This window comes from Misgurnus anguillicaudatus, chromosome 23, assembly GCF_027580225.2.
Source record: "Misgurnus anguillicaudatus chromosome 23, ASM2758022v2, whole genome shotgun sequence".
NCBI lineage: Eukaryota > Metazoa > Chordata > Actinopteri > Cypriniformes > Cobitidae > Misgurnus > Misgurnus anguillicaudatus.
This window is the reverse complement of record NC_073359.2, coordinates 24,614,970-24,636,747: the sequence shown is the minus strand read 5'-3', so window position 1 is coordinate 24,636,747 and position 21,778 is coordinate 24,614,970. Positions and strand designations below refer to the sequence as shown.

Genomic DNA, 21,778 nt, shown 5'->3' with positions numbered 1-21,778 from the left:
TATTTTTTGATGTATGGCAGCCGGTGACTCCTTAATGTGTCAGCACGCATATGTGTGTGTTTGCATGATGGGTGTTTGTATGCTTTACATGGGAGGACGGTTTACAAAGATACACACTGTTTGACTACTGTCTGTCATGCTGACTGTGTGTATGTGTGTGACAAATATCTATGCTATGTTGTCAATAGCCCACACACAGTGGCATTGTGATGGTTTTGTCAAAGCCCCTGATCTTTTGAGGATTTGAAAACGTTTTAGTTCACATATGTAATCGGGTTTATTATTATTACTTCTTATTTGTTTTCCTAGTCTGTTTGCGGTAGATTTACGCTTGATTTGTCCATTAAAAGCATCTGTGAGGCTCGTATACATCGAGTAGTTAAACAGCGCAGTATCTGTTCCGGCCTGCAGGTGGCACTGTTGACAACACGCAGTCAGTCAGTCAGTCAGTCACTTATCACTCACTGAACATCGGCTTTCCTCAGGTAAAAATAAAACAACTGTTTCGTCAAATTAACATCTTCTTTCTCGATTCTTAATAACTTAAAGAATAACACAACTTACAATGTCAATGTGTATGGATGTAAAAATGAAATAACTTGAATCGATAAAATGAAGGTCTGTGACAAATATAGCCTGAGTGTAAATGCGCTTATGTTGTTGAGAGAAATGCTGTTCACATTTTTTCACATTAAAATAGGCAACAAAATGGATCAAAATGAGATATATCAGAAATAATAAAGTCAGAAACAAAGTAAGGGTTGATCAACAAGGAAAATTATGCTATGAACAAGATACCACCACCATGAGGACTGTAAACAGTGCTTTTTTCAGCTTTAAGTTCATATTACAATTAATAATACCAAAATATTCACTGCATTTGTAGGGTCATGTTTTAGGGGGCTTAGCCCCCCCATCCCATTTGTGCCTAGCATCACCCTGGCCCATACTATGCAAATATTTACCTAATTTAAGGGGGAAATGTGTTTGTCTATAGCATTTGTTACCCTGGACCACAAAAGCACAGGAATATTTGTATCAATAGCTAACAATACATTGTATGGATCAAAATGGTAAATAAAATTTAAATGGCAAAACTCATTAGGATATTAAGTAAATATCATGTTCCATGAAAATATTTCCTACCATAAAATATAAAAAAATGTATTTATCATTAGTAATATGTGTTGCTAAGGACTTTATTTAGAAAACTTTAAAGGCAGGATAGGCAGGAATTTTCTAAAAAACTTTTTTACAAATTTGTTTAAACTGTCTTTATATACCAATACATAAGTAAAATGTAAGTACTCTGAAAAAAAGAGTATAAAGCTCGAGTGTCTGTAGACCTTTCACAGGTTTTAAACACAGCTAATTATTTCCATTCGGGACGAAACAAATGATTGGCTTGCGCCACTATCACTCTCTCTTGCGACCATGGCACCACCCCTGTTGCTACGGGATCTGCCCAGACATGCGCACACGCGATTGATTTGAACGTGCACGAGGCACGAAATCTAGGAAGAGCAAAAGTACGGCAGAGAAAGAGCATTCAGAACTCACAGTACCTGCATATGCATTCAGCGAAGGCAAAAAAAGGAATAAACGACGAAATCAAATGAGAGTGAATATCGCGTGTCATTTCCCCGAGTCGATGATGCGATAGCGGTATTGTCTCTGGAGTGTAGTCCTCATCAGAGTCAACAATGCTTTCATCACGGAAACTCTTCCATGCAAAACACCGTATATGTTATGAATCTTCCACGAAATTCACCTTCATCACAGTGTAACTGATGGTAATAAAAAAACTTGTATCAATGCAACCTGTTTTTAGCTTTGTCTAATAAATATAACTAGCTCGTTTGTTACCGAATCAAACTAAATATATTTTAAACTTTACCAGTATCGATATTGATAGTGATAAAGTTAGGTGTATTATTACATGTGTTTGTGACATGATGTTACTACATGCACCGCGCTCCTTCCTCTCCGCTCGTCTGAGGTAAATGCTGCTCCCAGCAGAACCGGTCAGCGTCGCGCATTCATGTGTTTTGGGGGCGTGGCTTTAGAAGAGCCCAGAAGGGAGGGGGTGGAGTGAATGGAAAAATGAGCTGTGTTTAAAGGTCGTGAGAGGTCTACAGACACTCGATTTTATACTCTCTTTTTCAGAGTACTTACATTTTATGTATGTATTGGTATATAAAGACAGTTTAAACAAATTTGGAAAAAAGTGTTTTAGACTTTTTTTAGACTTAAACCTGCCTACTCTGCCTTTAAGGGTGATTATTTAATATTATAAAACGGGCAGTTCTGGTTCTTCATTCTGATTGGTTGAAACGCGTTCTAAGCCGTGATAAAATACACCGGTAACCTCACGGTTCAGACCACATAACATAAGTATCACTGCGCCACTGTTGCTGCGTATTGATTTATGAAAATAAACACCACAGTCTTAAATCATATTTTTAATTTGTCTACAATTGCACAATTAATGGCGATATCCAGATAAATGTCAATAAATATTGTTGAGTCATCTCGTCGATAAAGAGAAAACGTTGTCTGAGGATTTTATAACTCAAGTTCATACGTCCGCTATTATCCACTGGGGGGCGATCTTACCCGCTTCGCGTCGTGCCTTACAACGCCCCTTAGCTGTTATAAAATGCACTGGTAACCCACTGCTTCTCGGGGTTTATTGCTTTATTTTTTATTTTTTACAACCTCAGATTCCAGATTTTAGTTGGCCAAATATTGTCCTATCCTAGCAAACCATACATCAATGGAAAGCTAATTTATTCGACTTTCAGATGATGTATATCTCACTTAAAAAACCTCTAAATTTAGGTACCGGCGAGTACCTTAGAGATACCAATATGTACCTTTTAGGTACAAAAGTGTACTTTTTGAAAAGGTACCCCGCTAGTTACAACTTTTATACCTTCATGTACCTTTATTCTGCTAACTTCTGCATGCAAATTTGCGCAGATTGATCAGGGTATGACATTAAACTGTTGCGAGAGTTCTGCTTTCAAATCATTCTCGTGATACTTTGATATCATGATCAGTCTTGGGCTAAATTTGAAAAGAATTCAAACACAACTATGGTTTTTATGGGGCAAAAGCGGAATATGACATAATTGACAAGCGACTCTTTAAACAGGGAGCGCTTTATCAAATAGCAAATTCTCTAAATTCAAACATTGGTGAAAACATTTGGAAAAATGTTAAGTACACACGTGAACAACATATATTATACTGTGCTAATAGATTTGGGATATTTTATTGCAAAAATCTTACATATCGTGCCTTTAAAAGGTTCTTTGGAACCAAAAATGGTTATTCTATGGTTCTATGGTTCTTCTAGAAGTGTATCTCTCTTTCTCTCTCTCTCCCAGACAGTTGGAAGTTAAAGTAGCAGGAGCTAAGGTGAAATCAGACTAGACATGTTGCCAAGGCACTGTGAATAATAAATCAGACTGGCCATCACCACGGTAACCCAGTGTGTTTCCGGGGAAACGTACCATCGGTGATGAGGGCCCTGCTGGTGAGGACTTTCCCAAGCATGAACTTAAAGACGCACAGAATCGTGCACACCACACCGCTGATAATGGAGACGCTGTATAGGAAGTCATCCTAGAAAGAGAGAGAGAGAGAGAGAGAGAGAGAGAGAGAGAGAGAGAGAGAGAGAGAGAGAGAGAGAGAGAGAGACATTATAGGCATGTGCACTTATAACAGTCATAAATCTAAAGCCTTGCTTATCCGACAGTAATTTTACTGATGATGCACACAACCAGAGGAAGTGAAATGGATGACAAACATCCACGGGCTGCGTTTCAAATAGTACACTTGCAGCATTGTGAACTTGCCTTCTTATGTAAATATAAGATTTTGACCAACAAAGTTTGATTTCAACAATTAATTTAACATTGATTTCAATCTTTGACATGATCTTACTCAGTCAATATTAAATATCAAGGTTATATTTTCACAGAAGGATCTTTACAGTATGTATGATGAGTTGATGTTGAACACATAATAGTAAATCACGAAAAAGTAACTGTAGCTACGTTTTTACAGACTGGGCCACATATTCGGGCACGGATCGTCGGATATGTACAGGAATCCGGCAAAGATCATCATAGAACTTGGATGAACATCTTTTTGCACACACAGGACTGCAGATGAGTCTCGTCCCAAACAGCAGATTCAGAGCAGCCCATTAACATTTCAATACAGAACAAGTGAGTGTGTGTGTATGTGAGAAAGAGAGAGAAAGAGTATGTGAGAAAACAAGAGAGAGCAAGAGAAGAAGGGGGGAAAGTGTTTCTGACATCAACAGCAGATGAAGGGAGAGAGAGAAATATTGGATCTATTTTTAGGCTTGTATGCGCCAAAACCAGCCGTACACGCTGAGACAGGAGCGAAAACCCTCCAGAGAGACTCCAGAGTCCTGATTAAAACATCAGCACAGTCTCTCTCTCTCTCTCTCTCTCTCTCTCTCTCTCTCTCTCTCTCTCTCTCTCTCTCTCTCTCTCTCTCTCTCTCTCTCTCTTTCTTTCTTTTCTTTTTTCTCTCCCTTTCCTTCTTTGTTTGTCTCTTTGGCTATACTGTATACATCATGGCTAGTCAACTGGCAGCCCGCGGGCCAAACGCGGCCCTCCAGTCATCTTTATCTGGGCCGCTGGTCAGCTTTGTCTTTATTAAAACTAGTACACGTTTAAAACTAGTTCCACTGTACGCGACAAATGACGGCAGATAAACCGTAAGTAGAGTCGGAAAGGGTTGCGTGGGGTGCCAACCATATATGGGTGCGCAATTTTCTGATCCAATTTAAGCTTTAGATGCCTAAAAAAACTTTCGCTAATACACCGCATGTGACACACCATTCGGAAGTGATGTATTTGAATTGTTTTCCAACGAAAACACTGCGTGCAAAGTGAAAATTATTGATCTTTTTTGTTTAATCAGTAACACTTTAAAAATTATTGATTACTGATAAGTAAATTATTAAGTATAAATATATTCGTAGATTAAAGGCGCTGGATTGAGCTTCTCAACCATGTGGACAGATTTACGATTACGACAGTCATGTCCAAATGTAGTGTACAATAGACAGTCCCTCCAGAAAAACGCGATTGTGCAATCGCACGATTTATTGCATAAAGTCCGCATATTTATGCGGGGCTGCATTTTTTCATAATCCCCGCATTTTCGTAGCAAAAAGTCACATATATATTAGCAGAAAGTTGAAAAATTTTGCATTTACTTCACCCAAGCGCAGCCGTGTCCTCTGTTGCCATGGGAACGTTATGAAGTGACGGGATTATGTGACGTGAACATCATTGCAGCTTTTGCAAGTTTCCGCAGTTTTTGCAAGTTCGGCAATTTTCGCAAAATTCCCGCAGTTCCATAGCATAAATTGCATAAATATCCTGCATATTCCATCGCATTTTTAAAGAAAACGTACCGCAAAATCGTGGATTTTTGCCCGCAACAATCACAAAAAAACTCTGAAGGACTGAATAGAATGGTGGTTTAGCCTATATATCTTTAAAATAATAGAATCAGCTGTCTGTCTCTCTCCCAAGGGCCCCCCCCCTCCTAGGACTTTTCGCTCACAGGGTTTTTCTCCTAGGAGGTTTTTTTCAACCCCTGAGGAGTCTGCTGACATTGGCTTTACTTAGCACCCTCTTACATAGGTTACATTTTTACTACGCTCGCTAGTATGGTTAATCTTAACCGCTGTATTCTGCTGTTTATAATAATTTAATTTAACAATTGTGTAAAGCGCTATATAAATAAAATTGAATTGAATTGAAATTAAAATACTAAAAAGAAAACATGAAGTGCAATTTTAGTCATAAGGAAAAGACGTTGTGAATACTTGAAATGTAACAATTTATAAAAGTTTAAGAAATCTGCATTACAGTTAGTGCTATAAAATAATAATAATAATAATAATATAAAAGATAAAAATAGGGGTAAAAGTTTGGCCCGCATCATATTTACATCTTTAAAATCTGGCTTTCGAAGAAGAGTAGTTGAAGACCCCGGTATACATTTTCTCTTTCCACCCCATTTTCTCTTTGCCCCATCTTATATAAAGCTTTTACAGCCTGACGTCATAGAAAGTTCTTTTAAAATGCCTATGATGTCATTATAGAACTTTATAAATCCATGTGATGTCAGAAACTTTTTAAGGTCATATGATGTCATAGAACTTTTTAAGTTCAGTGTAAATAATAGACATTTGGAAAATCATACGCTATAGTACGATTTTAAAGGAAAATAATTTCGTTTTATTTTACAAATTTGTAAATTTGTGACCCTGGAACACAAAACCAGTCATAAGGGTCAATTTTGTTTAATTAATATTTACACATGAGCTGAATAAATACGCTTTCCACTGATGTATGGTTTGTTAGGACAATATTTGGCCGAGATACAACTGTTTGAAAATCTGGAATTTGACGGTGTAAAAAATCAATATATTGAAAAAATCGCCTTTAAAGTTGTCCAAATTAAGTCCTTAGCAACACATATTACTAATGATAAATACATTTTTTATATACTTACAAAATATTTTACAAAATATCTTCATGGAACATGATCTTTACTTGTCCCATACAATGTATTGTTGGCTATTGCTACAAATATACCTGTGCAAGCAACTTAAGACTGCTTTTGTGGTCCAGGGTCACATATAGCAAAATCAAGAACCCTATATAGCCCAAAATATTTTGATGGATGGATGGATGGATAGAAATGAGGGGTTTCTGGTTTGGGGAAAACTCTTTCCTTGATGTTGCTTGGCAACAGTGCTATCAGTCTATTTTCATCTCGTCTGTCTTCACACTTCATCTTTACCGCGTTCACTCAACTTTACACTTGGGTTGTTGAGCGGTTGATGGCATGAATGTATATGGTGTTGTGTCCCCATGTGATGTGCTACACCCAAGAGACTCTCTCCGGTATTATTTATAGTCAATGGGGAAACAAAATGTGCGATTTTGACAGATCATAGAAAATAAATGCAAGGAAGGATGTACCAAATCAATGTAAAAGTCAGATGTAACATGACTTCAGCTCGGTTTGCACAGGTGTATGTATGTATGTGTATTGTCTTACCACTTCAGGTTTAAGCATTGTGGCGAGATCATGGATTGCTTTCCCCAGAATAGTGAGGGCTGACAGAATAAACACAACCCCAAGAATAACACACGCTCTGAAAAACACAAACACAAAGAGTCATAAGTTTAGCTGATAATGTTTACGCTTTCATTTCCCTCCAGTGTCTCGGTTTAAAAAACACAATCGCTTTAGTACGTCAGTCTTGTTAGAAAAGTCACGACCTGTGTTTGTTAATGAAGACGTTGCGGGCGGTTGCCGTCTAATTACATCTGGATAACAGCATCTGCTTCACTATTTACCCGGCGAACGTCAATCTGTTGTTACACACATACACACTGTAGGCTGTGATGGATGGTATCTTTGCAGGCTAAAATTGTTAAGTGTTTTGGTTGGTGATTATTTAATAACCAAAGAGAGATCCACACAAACACCCTAAAAAGATCTTGGGAGATTAAATTAGATGCATCGATTTATTTCATCTACTTTGATCTTGTACAATTAGGCCATGGAGCCTAGTTGTATGTATGTAGCCTTTATGTCCATTATACATACATTTTATGGTATGTATGTAAACACACAGATGCACCTAATGTGTATGTGGGCTGTTTTGACCAATAAAAACCCTCCATTGTACTTAATAACCAACACCATGGCAACCACTCGCAGCCCACTTGTTTCAGGTTTAGCATCACAATGCGCTGTCCATCATTACCAGTCTGCGGTGCACTACTGTCTTTCCGTTCAATGATAGCAGGATGTAGATATTTCATCTTGGTACAGTACAGCAGCCCACCTCATGATGCAATCCGTCACCACGGCGATCCAAATCCTAGCCGATTTCCCCTCTGGGGAATGGATTTATGCAATGCATGTTTATCTGTACTGTTTGTGTAGTAGGTGTGTGTCTTTTTCCTGTCTAGTTGTCTAGTGCAACTTCGACACTGTTTCTTTTTGTCCTGCGTACTTCCTTCCTGTTCACTATGTTCACAAAGACTTCATGCCCTTTGCCGGTTGTATTCTTTCCTTCGGTTGATAAAGAAGTACGAACACAGAGCCGTACAGAGAGAGAGAGACTGTCTGAGGGCTTTTTGAACACAAAACCCCACCGTCCATTTCTCAGGAGAGCAGGAGAGTGGTGTACTGTACCTGGCTTTGATTCATCAAACCCGGTGGTCTTGAAGAAAATGCTTTGAGCAGTGCAGATTTAACTGGAGAAAACATGACATTCGCTAACAGTAAAACTATAGACGTCACATGGATATTTTAAAGCTGTATAGCAATATAACCACTCTTAGGAAGAAAGGTACAAAAAATGTCACTGGGGGCAAAAAGTACACCTTTGTATGTAAAGAGTTCATATTAGTACCTCACGGGTGGGTATTAGGCCCGTTTAAATTGTACAGTCGCAGTGACAGATTTTATACTTTTTTCGGAGAGTGTATGCTTATTATAATGATTTGTAATTTGAGCTGTCTGGTCTGATGTCAGTTTGACGTCATTTGACTTTAAAATATATCTAAAGTAACCTGCAGTTTAATGTTTCAAACAGAGATGGCGATAAAGTGGCAAAAGTTACAGATTGCCGCTTTAATTGTGTTTTTATCGAGTTTTTGTTTGCCTATTTGAGGGCTGTCTGAGGGCTTTTTGAACACAAACCCCACAGTCCATTTCTCAGGAGAGCAGGAGAGTGGTGTACTGTACCTGTCTTAAAGAAAAGGTAATTGGCTTTAAGCAGTGCAGATTTGACTGGAGAAAACATGACATTCGCTAACAGTAAAACTATAGACCATTTCATCGGACGCAAGTGCGGTGACGCGATACGCGTCTTGTCCGAACTTTACTTCCTTTTCAGTTTTTTAATGGTCTGACTATTTGCTAAACTGAACTCTTGAACAAATACCTCGTCGAAAATAACAAATGTTTTGGTTTCCTATGTAATCTACGTGTTGTTTATTTTGCTTGTTATATAAATACACTACGTTTAAAGCAACACTATGTAGTTTTTCAACCTTTAAATAATGTCTCTTAAATTATTTCAGTGATAGAACAACTTTTAACTGGACAAATTGTACTGTTGCTGCAACCTGAGCAGCCTCCTAGCTTCTACAAGCACACTCTGAAAGTAGCGGTGGAGGGTAGAGCACACAGCCCCGCCCCTCCCCCTGCCTGCAGAAGAGTGTCTGATACCAGGCACTGTTGCGCTTTTCAACCACCTGGGGGAGCTGTAAGTCAATTTTACATGGAAACTACATAGTGTTGCTTTAAAGTACTTTGTTGTATTTATTCTTAGCGGAGTTTACCGGAAGTTACGTGTTGACCACGGACGCCGCTTGTTTATGTTGTTACTGCTGAAACGGTCTGTAGACGTCACATGGATATTTTAAAGCTGTATAGTGGTATAACCACTCTTAGGAAGAAAGGTCCAAAAAATGTCACTGGGGGCGAAAAATACACCTTCGTATGTAAAGAGGTCATATTAGTACCTCACGGGTGGGTATTAGGCCCGTTTAAATTGTACAGTCGCAGTGACAGCTTTTGTACCTTTTTCGAAAAGTGTAGGCTTATAATAATGATTTATAATTTGAGCTGTCTGGTTTGATGTCAGTTTGACATCATTTGACCTCAAAACATAACTAAAGTAACCTGCGGTTTAATTTTTCAAACAGAGATGGTGATAGAGTGGCAAAAGTTACAGATTGCAACTTTAATTGTGTTTTTATCGAGTTGCCTATTGATTGAACACATTTCTTTTTGTGATTTAATAGAAATGAAACAACACACAGGTTTGGAATGACATAAAGGTGAGTAAAGTAATGCCTGAACATTTTACATTTTGTTACATTTTTCTCTACCAGTCGTAGGGCTGTCACAGTTATGAAATTTGGCTGGCGGTTAATTGTGACAAGAAATTGCCTGTTTTAGGACTTTGACAATTATGACAATTAATTGTCTGTTTTATTGCTTTGACATTTAATTCTCATACTTTTTTGTTTGTTTATGAAATAATTTTCACACATTGTTGTGATTATTTAAATTAAACATTTTGCAAGTTTACCTGGCAGTAAATATTAATACACATAACACATATTTAAAACTAATCTGATACTGTTTCGTTTATACAGGCGGTGCAGCCCCCCCTTGTGTTTTTAAAGAGATGTGCAATCATTGCGGTGATGTGAAATCATCATGATGAGGTAAAACAATCGCGATGTGACGATTATTTAATCATTGTGACAGCCCTAACCAGTACATTTTCTGTTTATGGCCTTTCCTCTATTGAAACGCCCACCGATGTTCTCTCTAGATGAGCAACATGTCAAAATCACCAGATCGATTCGACCTTCCCCTTATCTTGTTGCCCAGAAACAACATTTAATAGGCTACTGCTGCTGAAACTACCCAGAATCCCCACAGAGTGCAAACTTTTATTTGATCCGTACGTCCATTCGAAAGAAGACAGATTTGTTTGTGTACTCACATGTACTCTCTGTGTGCTGAATGGACGGCGGCGGCGTTACTGTATCGCCAAAGCACTATTATAGAAGATAGGACATCAAGAGTAGCGTCAAACGCAAACAAACAACAAACATATAAATATATATGTATATAAATAATAACATAGCAATTTACAGCAAAGCATGCGGTTGCATACTTACCGCAAACCCGAACGCAGACGCGCTCTGTCGCATTACAGAAACAGCTACAAAAAATAAACAAGATATATATTAGTGCCATTCAAATACAAATTTTAAAGGCAAGGCATATGGGTTAGACAGTTAGTAGCCATTCAGGTAAGGGCGTTTTGTTTGTACTGTGCTAAACCATCAATTTAGTTTATCCATATATTTATTTTTCACACCCTTTATTAAGATATAAACATATATAAACATATAGGAAAAATTTACACAAAATGGTATGCCTAAGTGTCCTAAGACTTTTGTACAGTACTGTATGCGTGTGTAACTGTAAGTTTGACTGCTAAAGTGCCCGGTTCAAATTTCATCCGTTCACACTGTAATGTCAGCAAACGGTGTGGATGTGAAGGTGGCTCTTGTCCAAATATCGACCTTATATTGACCTCTAATGCGCTTGAATCCTCTACCCTGAGAGTCTCCATCCACCTCTATCAGACGAATCTCATAAGAGCATGCAGATCTGTTTCAGCACAAAAGCACGCTTTACAGTACTGTACCGTATAGTAATACAGTATGGTATTGCTGCTCTAGCAATACGAACGTATTTATATAAAATTGACAATACTGATTCATCCAAAAAATGGTTTTGTTGAGGTGATGCTTGATTGAACTCTGGACTAACAAAGTTTAAATCTGAAACAAATATTCATGTGTAAATATGAAATACAAACTTAGCCTTAGCTTAAACTTGCACACACCTTTAAAAACCAAATATATTACATAAAAAACAAACACATACAGGCACACACACGCAGTTTTTCTCTTCATAAAATAATACAGCTGGCAAGGCATGATATTAAAGTTTTAGCAGTTACTAAATATATATCGTCTGCCTTTAGCTGTTTTTAGGCATCTCGCACCAGATGTCTTGTAATATTAATGAACCAAACAAACATGTCTACAGAAATGTCAACACATAGACAAATATAACATTTATGCAGTAAATAAATCTATGTCTAACACATTATTATACATAGAGTATTTAGTAAGTAAGCTTTACTTTGAAGGAGAACACCACCGTTTTTCAATGTTTTGCTGTGTTCTTGCCTCACCTAGACAAATTAATACATCCCTATCTTTTTTCGGTGCGTGCACTTGGTCTTTGTGCGGCGTGGTGTGAGTGTGTTGGCATTTGGCCTGGCCCCATTCGTTCCTTGGGATCCAAACAGGGATGAATTTAGACACCAAACACTTCCATGTTTTCCCTGTTTGGGGACTGCTGCATGAGTGGTTGCACGAGTGGGTATGGTGGCACAAAATAAAACGTGGTGATTTTTTAAGCAGATAAATAACACTTGGGGGCAGTAATATTGAGGGAAGTTTGAGCGAGAGGGGGAATAGTCAGGAGTGATGATGTCGAGGTCCGCCATACGATATAGTTTTTTATATGCTTAAAAAATATTTTGTGCCACCATACTTACTCGTGTAACTACTCATGTAACAGTCTTTAAATAGGGAAAACATGGAGGTGTTTGGTGGCTTCTGGGTTCTTCCCTGTTTGGGTCCTAAGGAATGAATGGGGCTAGGCTAAATGCTTACACATTCACGACACGCTGTACAAAGATTAAATGCATGCATTGATAAAAGATAGATATGTATTAATTCGTCTAAGTTGAGGTAAGAACATAGTGAAACGTTGAAAAGCGGTGGTGTTTTCCTTTAATATGATTTAATAAGTGACAAACATTTGCAAAAAATAATGATAAATATTATTTAAATGTCGTTTGTAAATAGCAACATAGCGTATATTTATGGGTATAGACAACTCAGGAAACTGAAACATGCAATGTAACTTTTAATAATACAGATCTTACAAACCAGAAACACTCCACATGGTGTCACAAGAACAATTTCTAAGTTAAATTAACAGTACAAAGTTCGTCATAACTATAGCACAGATCCGTCAAAACGATAGGACCCCATGCGGTGCATCATGGGTAATGGGAGAGGTGTTATAGAGAATTATGTATCTCAAGAAAGCTTAAACCATTCGGTGCGAATTAAGAAGTCAAATTTATTCTAAGATTCAAGTGAAGTCAGCAGAAACTGCTGCAGTTACGGCGGCCCGACTTGTGCACCAAAATGATGAGACTGGTAAAACTGCAGGATATTATAATATCCCAATAAAGTATCATCTTTAAAGGATTACTGTGGTGGTCCAGATTTAAAAACAAACAACAAATTTAATTGACCAATTGACTTTTTATTCAACTCACATGAAGAAATATAGTAAATATAGCATATAGCAGTGGTCTCCAACATGGTGCCCCCTGGTATATACAGTAGTGTATATTTATGTGGTGGTTTCCTGGACAGGGTTATCTTAAACTAGGACTAGGCCTTGGTTAAAGGGACACTCCACTTTTTTTGAAAATATGCTAATTTTCCAGCTCTCCTAGAGTTAAACATTTGATGTTTACCGTTTTGGAATCCATTCAGCTGATCTCTGGGTCTGGTGCTAGCACTTTTGCCTGATGCCTGACCAATGACCACCGGCAGAACCCGCTTACTCTCCGCTTAATCTCCTTCCGTTTCAATGTGTATATATATATATATATATATATATATATATATATATATATATATATATATATATATATATATATATATATATATATATATATCCCAAGGGTTTTTTCCTCCTAGGACTTTTTTTACTTCCTCGGCTTAAAATCCGGGGTTTTTTTTCTCCTAGGGGGTTTTTCAACCCGGGGAGGCAGCCTTTTTGGGCTTAACTTCTATACGTTACATTAGTAATACGTTTGCTTATAATGTTGATTTATAGCCGCAGCAAATTTAGCTGCTTGTGCTATTGTGTATTATGTTGTGCTATCAGTCGATTTTCTGTGCTTTTCACTGCATCTATTATGTAAAGCTGCTTTGATACAATTACCAAATTGTGAAAAGCGCTATATAAATAAAATTGAATTGAAATTGAATTGAATTGAATTAATATTTACTATATAAAGGTTAAAAATCATTATAGCACCTAGTCATTTGACTTATATGTACATTATAATATATAGATGAACATGTGCATAACTGTTTAAACTCTTTCTATTTGACATAAAAAAGCAAACCATTCTGAACAAACACAACCTCGTAATGTTTGTAGAAAATCCCTACAGACAAACCACTACAAAACACACTAGCTGGCTATCTTTCAGAAGAAACGCAGGCTTTCAAAACAGATTATTTTAATGCGTGCGCTTTCTACCGCCGTCGTAGGTGTTAGTTTTGTGAAAACGGGTCTGTGAATCACAGAAGGTTGAAATTCAACACAACAGATGCTCTGGAAAAACCTTTCTTCCTTTATGACCACACGCACACATAGTCGAGCCGAAACAGTGAATGTGATCTAGTTTATGTGGCTGAGTTGCTGAATATATTTGCATGTTCTTATCAGTTCGAGAGCAGCGATATGAAAGATCTCAATTGACAGTTACACATAACGAAAAACTCACATACGGATAAAACCTAAATGTAATAAATGATTGTTGCTTTATTTGTTTACCAAACTATACACTTAAAGCCTTGACTTTTCCCCTCCTTTGCAGTTTTTCTCCCAATGCCCCCTCGGCATAGATGTTTAAATACCAGATGAGGTGCAGGGAGGGCAGCTCACCCCTCCACTTCTATCTTTTCGTCTATCTATCTTCCAAGTCTATATTTAGACCGGCCTCGGTGGGAGCTGGCATGCTGGCTTTTAGCGGCTGGTAGAGCTGCATGTATTAATATTAGAGTAAAGTACTGTACCTCTCTTATATCTGTGACCTCTCCTTGCCAATTTCATATTTACATCAACCTCTCTTTCTCTTTTTTCTCATTTTGTTTTCTTATAGGTCGATACTTTCTTCAAGAAATTAGATTTAAACCCGTATCAAGTGGGTCTCGGTTCCCGCAATGGGGGAAATGCAATTCCGGGGTGCGTTTATTAGGTTTGGAGGTATGCAAGCTCTCGTTTCAGAGTCCAAATAAATGAGTGCGAGTTTGTGTGTATCTTGTGTGTATCGTGTGTGTTTGTGTAATGGCAGACACACTGTTGCTGAGATCTTGTTAATTGGCTGCACTGGAAGTTGTGAGACATCTGGGAATTTAGCTCTGACGGCATATATAAGACCGTCTCGCTTTTTCTTTCTGGTTTCTTCCATTCCTTCATTAGTCTCCAAGCGCTTTATCTCGCCCGCTGTCTTAAAGGAATAGTTTACCTAAATATGACGGGGTGTGATGACGTCAGAATAACATGGTCAAAAATGGTCCCAAGCTTGCACTACCCTTTAAAATGTCCTCATATGTACTATTTAGATACAGATATGTATACAGTCACCTAAAGGATTATTAGGAACACCATACTAATACTGTGTTTGACCCCCTTTTGCTTTCAGAACTGCCTTAATTCTACCTGGCATTGATTCAACAAGGTGCTGAAAGCATTCTTTAGAAATGTTGGCCTATATTGATAGGATAGCATCTTGCAGTTGATGGAGATTTGTGGGATGCACATCCAGGGCACGAAGCTCCCATTCCACCACATCCCAAAGATGCTCTATTGGGTTGAGATCTGGTGACGGTGGGGGCCATTTTAGTACAGTGAACTCATTGTCATGTTCAAGAAACCAATTTGAAATGATTCGAGCTTTGTGACATGGTGCATTATCCTGCTGGAAGTAGCCATCAGAGGATGAGTACATGGTGGTCATAAAGGGATGGACATGGTCAGAAACAATGCACAGTGGTAACAAGGCATGATGGATCCATGTTCTCATTCTGTTTACGCCAAATTCTGACTGAATGTCTCGAGACTCATCAGACCAGGCAACATTTTTCCAGTCTTCAACTGTCCAATTTAGGTGAGCTTGTGCAAATTGTAGCCTATTTTTCCTATTTGTAGTGGAGATGAGTGATACCCGGTGTGGTTTTCTGTTGTTGTAGCCCATCCACCTTAAGGTTGTGCGTGTTGTGGCTTCACAAATGCTTTGCTGCGTACCTTGATTGTAACAAGTGGATATTTCAGTGCTTAAATCACCTTTCTTTTCCATTCTGACACTCAGTTTGGAGTTCAGGAGATTGTCTTGACCAGGACCACACCCCTAAATGCATTGAAGCAACTGCCATGTGATTGGTTGATTAGATAATTGCATTAAAGAGAAATTGAACAGGTGTTCCTAATAATCCTTTAGGTGAGTGTACATTGGGAACCAGTTCCTCTGAGGTACTTATGTGCACTCTTTAGGTGCAAATGTGTGCGTTTTAAAAGAGTACCGCGTCAGTGACAGGTAGGAACCATATTTTGACTATTTTTTCTGACTGTGTTAGAAATTGTGTTTTATTGTAATATCCTGGACACTATTTTATAATAAAAAAATTGAAAATATGTCTAAAATGGGTTATTTTCAACCCAGCGTTGGGTCAAAAGGCACCTTGTGTTGTAATTTGACCTATGCTGGGTTGTTTTAACCCATTTTTGGGTCAAATATAAACATTTTCTGGGTCAAAATTTGTTTGTTGTTTATTTGAAAGCAGAGGGTCTGTTCTTTCATTTGATATATTTTTATAGATTTATAGATTTAAAGAAATTACCGGATGCATTTTCTGTGTATTTTCCTTAATCTCTGTATAAAAAGGGATATTGTTTTACCAGTCTCTCTGCTATCTGCATCGACTAAAAACTTTAACTATACATTTGTTTATGTTTTAAAATTATTCGGCTATTGCAAACCATTGCGATATGTGCACAAATTGACATTTTCGCTACATCTTGCAGCCGTTATATTTACACAATGGTGAGATGGCAGAAAGTGTATTTTGGGGGAAACTGTTCCTTAAAACACACACCTTTTAGAGTTCAACAGTTGGCCAGTTTTTTTTCATGTAAATAAAGTAAATTTGAACCGGAGCTGTCAAGTAAATATGGCCTATTGACCCCAAACGGTACCAACTTCATTGTCTCTTGGGTGTCATGTGACCAAACATCATTGATGTCAAGGGTCCTATGCTTGATTTGATTGCTCATATCGGTTCAACAGAGGACTTTAATGGCGCTCAAAGCTCCAGTCCCCATTCACTTTCATTATATCTAAAACCGCATCCAGGAGATTATTACAGTAAATATTATTTACACAACGAGATGGTCGAAATTGTATTTTGGGGGGAACTGTTCCTTTAAACACACATCTTTTAGAGTTCAACAGTTGGCCAATATGTTTCGTGTAATTAAAGTAAATGGCAACTGGAGCTGTGAGTAAATATGACCCATTAACCCTTAACGGCACTGACTATATCAGATCATGCGTGTCGTGACCAAACATCTTGATATCAAAGGTCCTCCTATGTTTGATTTGATATGTCGTATACATATATCAACAGAGCTCAACAGCCCCAGTCCCCATTCACGTTCAATATATCTAAAACAGCACCCAGGATATTATTACAGTAAATATTTACACAACGAAAAATGCTCGAAATTTGATTTTTTGAGGAACTGTTTTTTTTTTAAAACACTTGGACTTTTAATAGTATTTATTGTCTTTTTTGGCAGTCAACGGCCAAAGTCCCCATTCACGTTCATTATCTAAAACTAGGGATGCACTGAAATGCAAGTACTCGAGTACGAGTACTTGCATTTCAGTACTTGCCGATACCGATACTGAGTACTTAATAAGAAACATTATTTAAATTTACAGGTAACAGGTATAGTCATATAATTTAACAAAAAAAAAAAACAAAGGACTAGTTTTCCAGTTTGTTGTAAACTCTGCCTCTTTGGACAACACAAGAGGCATTAACCCCTTACACGCCGCTCAAACATAGACATTTCTCAGACCGTGGTATCGATTCCAGGTATCGGGGGACTTTTAACGAGTACGGGTACTTTAGAAAATGTGGTATCGAGGTTGATACCCGATACCAGTATCGGTATCGGTGCATCCCTATCTAAAATAGCACCCAGGATATTATTACAGTAAATATTTACACAACGATAAAATGGTCGAAATTGAATTTTTTGTGGAACTGTTTTTTTTATACACACACTTTTTAATGTTCAACAGTTGGCCAATATTTTTCATGTAAGTAAAGTTAATGTCAACTGGAGGTGTTGAGTAAATATGGCGTATTGACACCAAACGGCTAGGCCTGTCTTAATAGTGACTTTTCTTAACCACAAAAATAATGTAGATAATCAATTTTATCTTCTTTATAAGACCTTTTTATGTCACTGATTATATAATGCCAAAAAAGAGAACAACTGTCTAAGAAAACAACTTTTAATTTTTACGAATATTAATAATATATATTCAAAAAAAATATTCAAAATAATTAAAACTTAAATAAATATTATAAAAGGTAAAGTACACTGCAAAAAATGATTTTTAAGAAAAAAAAATCTTAGTATTTTTGTCTTGTTTTAGTAAAAATTCTTAAATTAAGATACTTTTTCTTTATGAGCAAAATGACCCAAGAAAATAAGTCTAGTTTTTGGACCAAAAATGTCACATTTGGGTGATTTTGTGCATAAAACAAGCAAAGAAATCTGCCAATGGGGTAAGCAAAATTTTCTTGAATTTTTCTTGAATTTAGTGTTTAAGAAAAATGTTTAAGATTTTTTTGCTTACCCAATTGGCAGATTTTTTTTGCTTGTTTTCTGCACAAAATCACTTAAATTTGATATTTTTGGTCTAAAAACTCATCAAGAGTTTTGCTCATCAAGAAAAAACATCTTAATTTAAGTATTTTTAGACATTTTTACTGAAAACAAGACAAAAATACTAGGATTTTTTTTCCTTAAAAGTAATTTTTTGCAGTGTACCAGTCATTGGTTGAGCTGCATTTTAATTTTAAACAGCTAGTCATTGTTCAGTGTAAATTCCAGCTTCACAGGGTTTATCGCGATCGGCTAAAATTTACACACAGGAAAATACTATGGCAATATATCGCCAAAAAAAGGGATTATGTTTATTAATCGTGCAATTAGTTGAAAAAGTAATTATCGCAAATAACTCCATTGTCTCTTGTGGGTCACATGACCAAACATTATTACTCTCAAAGGGTCTGTCTTTCATTTGACAGGTCATATCGGTTCAACAGAGGACTTTAATGATATGTTTAGTCCCTTTTGGAGCTCGACGGCACCAGTTCCCATTCACTTTCATTATATGGAAAACCGCATCCGGCATATTATTAAATATTTACATGATTGTCAAAATGTCAGAAATTGTATTTTCGCTTGAACTGTTCCTTTAAACACCGCCTCACACACACATACTCCTTGCCAAATCACACAAATGGAGAAATCGACGCAGCTCTGTCCCCACAGGCTTACAGGAGGAACAGCCGTTAATGAAAAAGAAGCCATACAGATACTGCAATCTTACAGCAAAGATAGAGATCATCCCTCAAAAAACTGATCCAACTATTCATCCCAGCCAAAAATCCTAATCCACCAGTAAAATACTGATTTGATCTATACTTTAAACCCATACTAGACCCAATATAATGCTCAATTTTCACTAAAGCTTCTTCATGACACACCTGAAGTTCATAATGTTTCAGCATCGTAATGTCAACGTTCATTACTATCATTCCCAAATAAAAGCAAACCTTCACCACCAAGTACTTTTGCATTCGTTTTTACGTTTTTATTTGAGTGTTTTCTCACCAGCTATTTTCAATCTATTGGGTGCTAAAGCCTAGCTATTATGGATGTCTAAATGACAGGATGGTTCAGCCGGGACCTCATCTAGTGTTGCTATGTGACAGAATCTTCACAGCCTGGCAACGTGAGTCCCATCGTCCCCATCCAACTCTGGAAGTGTAAGGTGAGTCATTTTGTTCCATGGGGATGGCGCTCCAAGTAAGGAACACCGTTCCCAATCACAGATCACATCCAGCTCTGCGCTAGCTTCTGTTAGCTTAAAACCAGCTGGGGTGGGATTAAACCAAATGGCTTGAATCCAGCGTAGTCCTGAACCGAATAATTATGCAGATTTTGTACTTGTCTTATTCAGTTGCTGAAGTATATTTTATTATGTTTAGAGCCATTTATTTCTTATTTTATATGTTTTAGAGTCTTAATTTAGCTGTACTGTACCTTTAAGACTATATGTAATTGACGTTAGTTATGATTAGCTAAACTCAAAATTCATTCATTAGGTGCGAATGGTCCCAAGGTGTCACTGGGGCTGTACCCTTTAAAAAGCTCCTAATATGTACCATTTAGGCAGTGGTGGCTCGTGACTGCTCTTCCGAGGGGCGCAAATTTAAAATATGTGTTCGGAGTGTCATGTGTGTTGGTCTTGTTTTCAAAGTGTGCGTTTGTTGCGTCATGTGAATCATGTGCATCACGTGTTTGGTCAAAATAAGTGCCTGCTGCACACGTTTATAATAAAAGAGACGCTCACGTTCACAAAATACACGCAAGACACTCACTTAAAAATAAACTGATTACGCATGAGATTATGCGAGTATCTGTCAAACGCGAACGCCTCTTTTATCGTGGACCCTTTGGGCGCGTCTGCCGCGGGCGCTTATTTTGACAAGACACCTGATGCACGTGGGATCTATCGATGCGCAGAACGCGTATTTTGAAATGACAAACCACACACGACGGGCTACATACATGTTGTGACGAACTTCGCAAAAAATAAGTCACTGGCCGCCACTGCATTTAGTAATAATAATATAATATTTTGAGGTACTAATATATGAACTATTCAGGTGCAAGGGTGCCACCGCAGTGACAGCTAGGGACCATTTTTTCTGATAGTGTTTGCAGCTGGGTTTCTTTGCAGCGATGATAATGAACATAATTTTGCAGGACAACCGTAACAAAACTAGTCAGAGTGAATTTTGTGAATCAAGCTATATAGTGGCATCGAACCAAACTACACACAACTCTGCTTCAGCTATATATATATATACACACACTGCAAAAGGTGATTTTCAAGAAAAAAATTCTTAGTATTTTGTCTTGTTTTCAGTAAAAATATCTAAAAAATTTTAAATTAAGATGCTTTTTTTGAGGAGCAAAACTCTAGTTCTAGTTTTTAGACCAAAAATATCAAATTTGAGTGATTTTGTGCATAAAACAAGCAAAAAAATTCTTAAACACTAAATTCAAGAAAAATTCAAGAAAATTTTTGCTTGTTTTATGCACAAAATCACTTAAATTTGATATTTTTGGTTTCTTGAAAATCTTTTTTTCAGTATATATATATATATATATATATATATATATATATATACTTAATTTATAAGTACAGCAATTTAAATATACAGTAAACATATGATTCACCGATCCAAACAGCATGTGCAAATATCAAAATAAGAGAATCTGAATCTTTTTTTTTTTACAAATTGACATCTTAAAAACAAGATGTGACATCACAAGGGGCTGTTCTCTAGACCCTATTGCCTGAATACTTACTGAACGCAGCGATGGCGAGGATCAGAGTCACCACAATGGAGACCAAGGATACCCATAATGCCTTTTTTCTGTAGTTCTGGGCCTCGTGGGGTTTGAGACGCATGCTGCTCGCCAGGAGACCTGACGAGGGAGATCACTCGGTTAGATGACATCAACTATTTCCACATGACGTGTATTACGTGTAAAATCTCTCTTATGTCGGTAGGCCTACATTTTACATTCTTTCTTTAAAAATCAAATCATTTGTTTAAAAGTTGCATCACCTGTATTTGTAAATGATATGTAAAACCATTAAGAAAGTATATATTACATTTGTTTTACAGGGATTACATGAGTAGCCTATGCATTATACAGTAAGACTATAGGGGAGGTTGGGACTAGTTGTCTTAAGATCTAGATCTCAATAACAACTATAAGGTCAGAATCCCACATACAAAAAATTGTAGAAACTTTAGTATTTACTATAGCAAATTGTAGTTAAATAGTGGTTTTGAACCTTACCATAGTAGAATATATATAAAAGTATAGTACA

At 37.2% G+C, this 21,778-nt stretch overlaps 1 protein-coding gene and 1 long non-coding RNA gene across 3 annotated transcripts in view; one reads left to right on the top strand and one right to left on the bottom strand.

Moving 5' to 3' along the window:
* The window catches only part of tmem163b (transmembrane protein 163b), a 30,075-nt gene that overhangs the window by 7,074 nt on the left and 1,223 nt on the right, over window positions 1–21,778 (bottom strand). The window contains exons 2-6 of the mRNA XM_073861577.1: window positions 21,247–21,366; window positions 10,792–10,828; window positions 10,607–10,705; window positions 7,126–7,222; window positions 3,519–3,630 (exon numbers count right to left, since the gene is read on the bottom strand). Of these exons, the coding sequence (XP_073717678.1) occupies window positions 3,519–3,630; window positions 7,126–7,222; window positions 10,607–10,705; window positions 10,792–10,828; window positions 21,247–21,366 (465 nt within the window). The remainder of the gene's footprint in view (window positions 1–3,518; window positions 3,631–7,125; window positions 7,223–10,606; window positions 10,706–10,791; window positions 10,829–21,246; window positions 21,367–21,778) is intronic.
* On the top strand, window positions 106–21,723 carry LOC129454023 (uncharacterized). 2 transcript variants are annotated; one of them, XR_008647651.2, is made up of 5 exons: window positions 106–485; window positions 3,393–3,541; window positions 4,075–4,238; window positions 19,539–19,639; window positions 21,321–21,723. It is a non-coding gene; the product is annotated as an uncharacterized lncRNA (long non-coding RNA). The 2 variants fall into 2 exon arrangements; XR_008647652.2 differs by lacking the exons at window positions 19,539–19,639; window positions 21,321–21,723 and adding exons at window positions 9,894–9,929; window positions 14,666–14,822.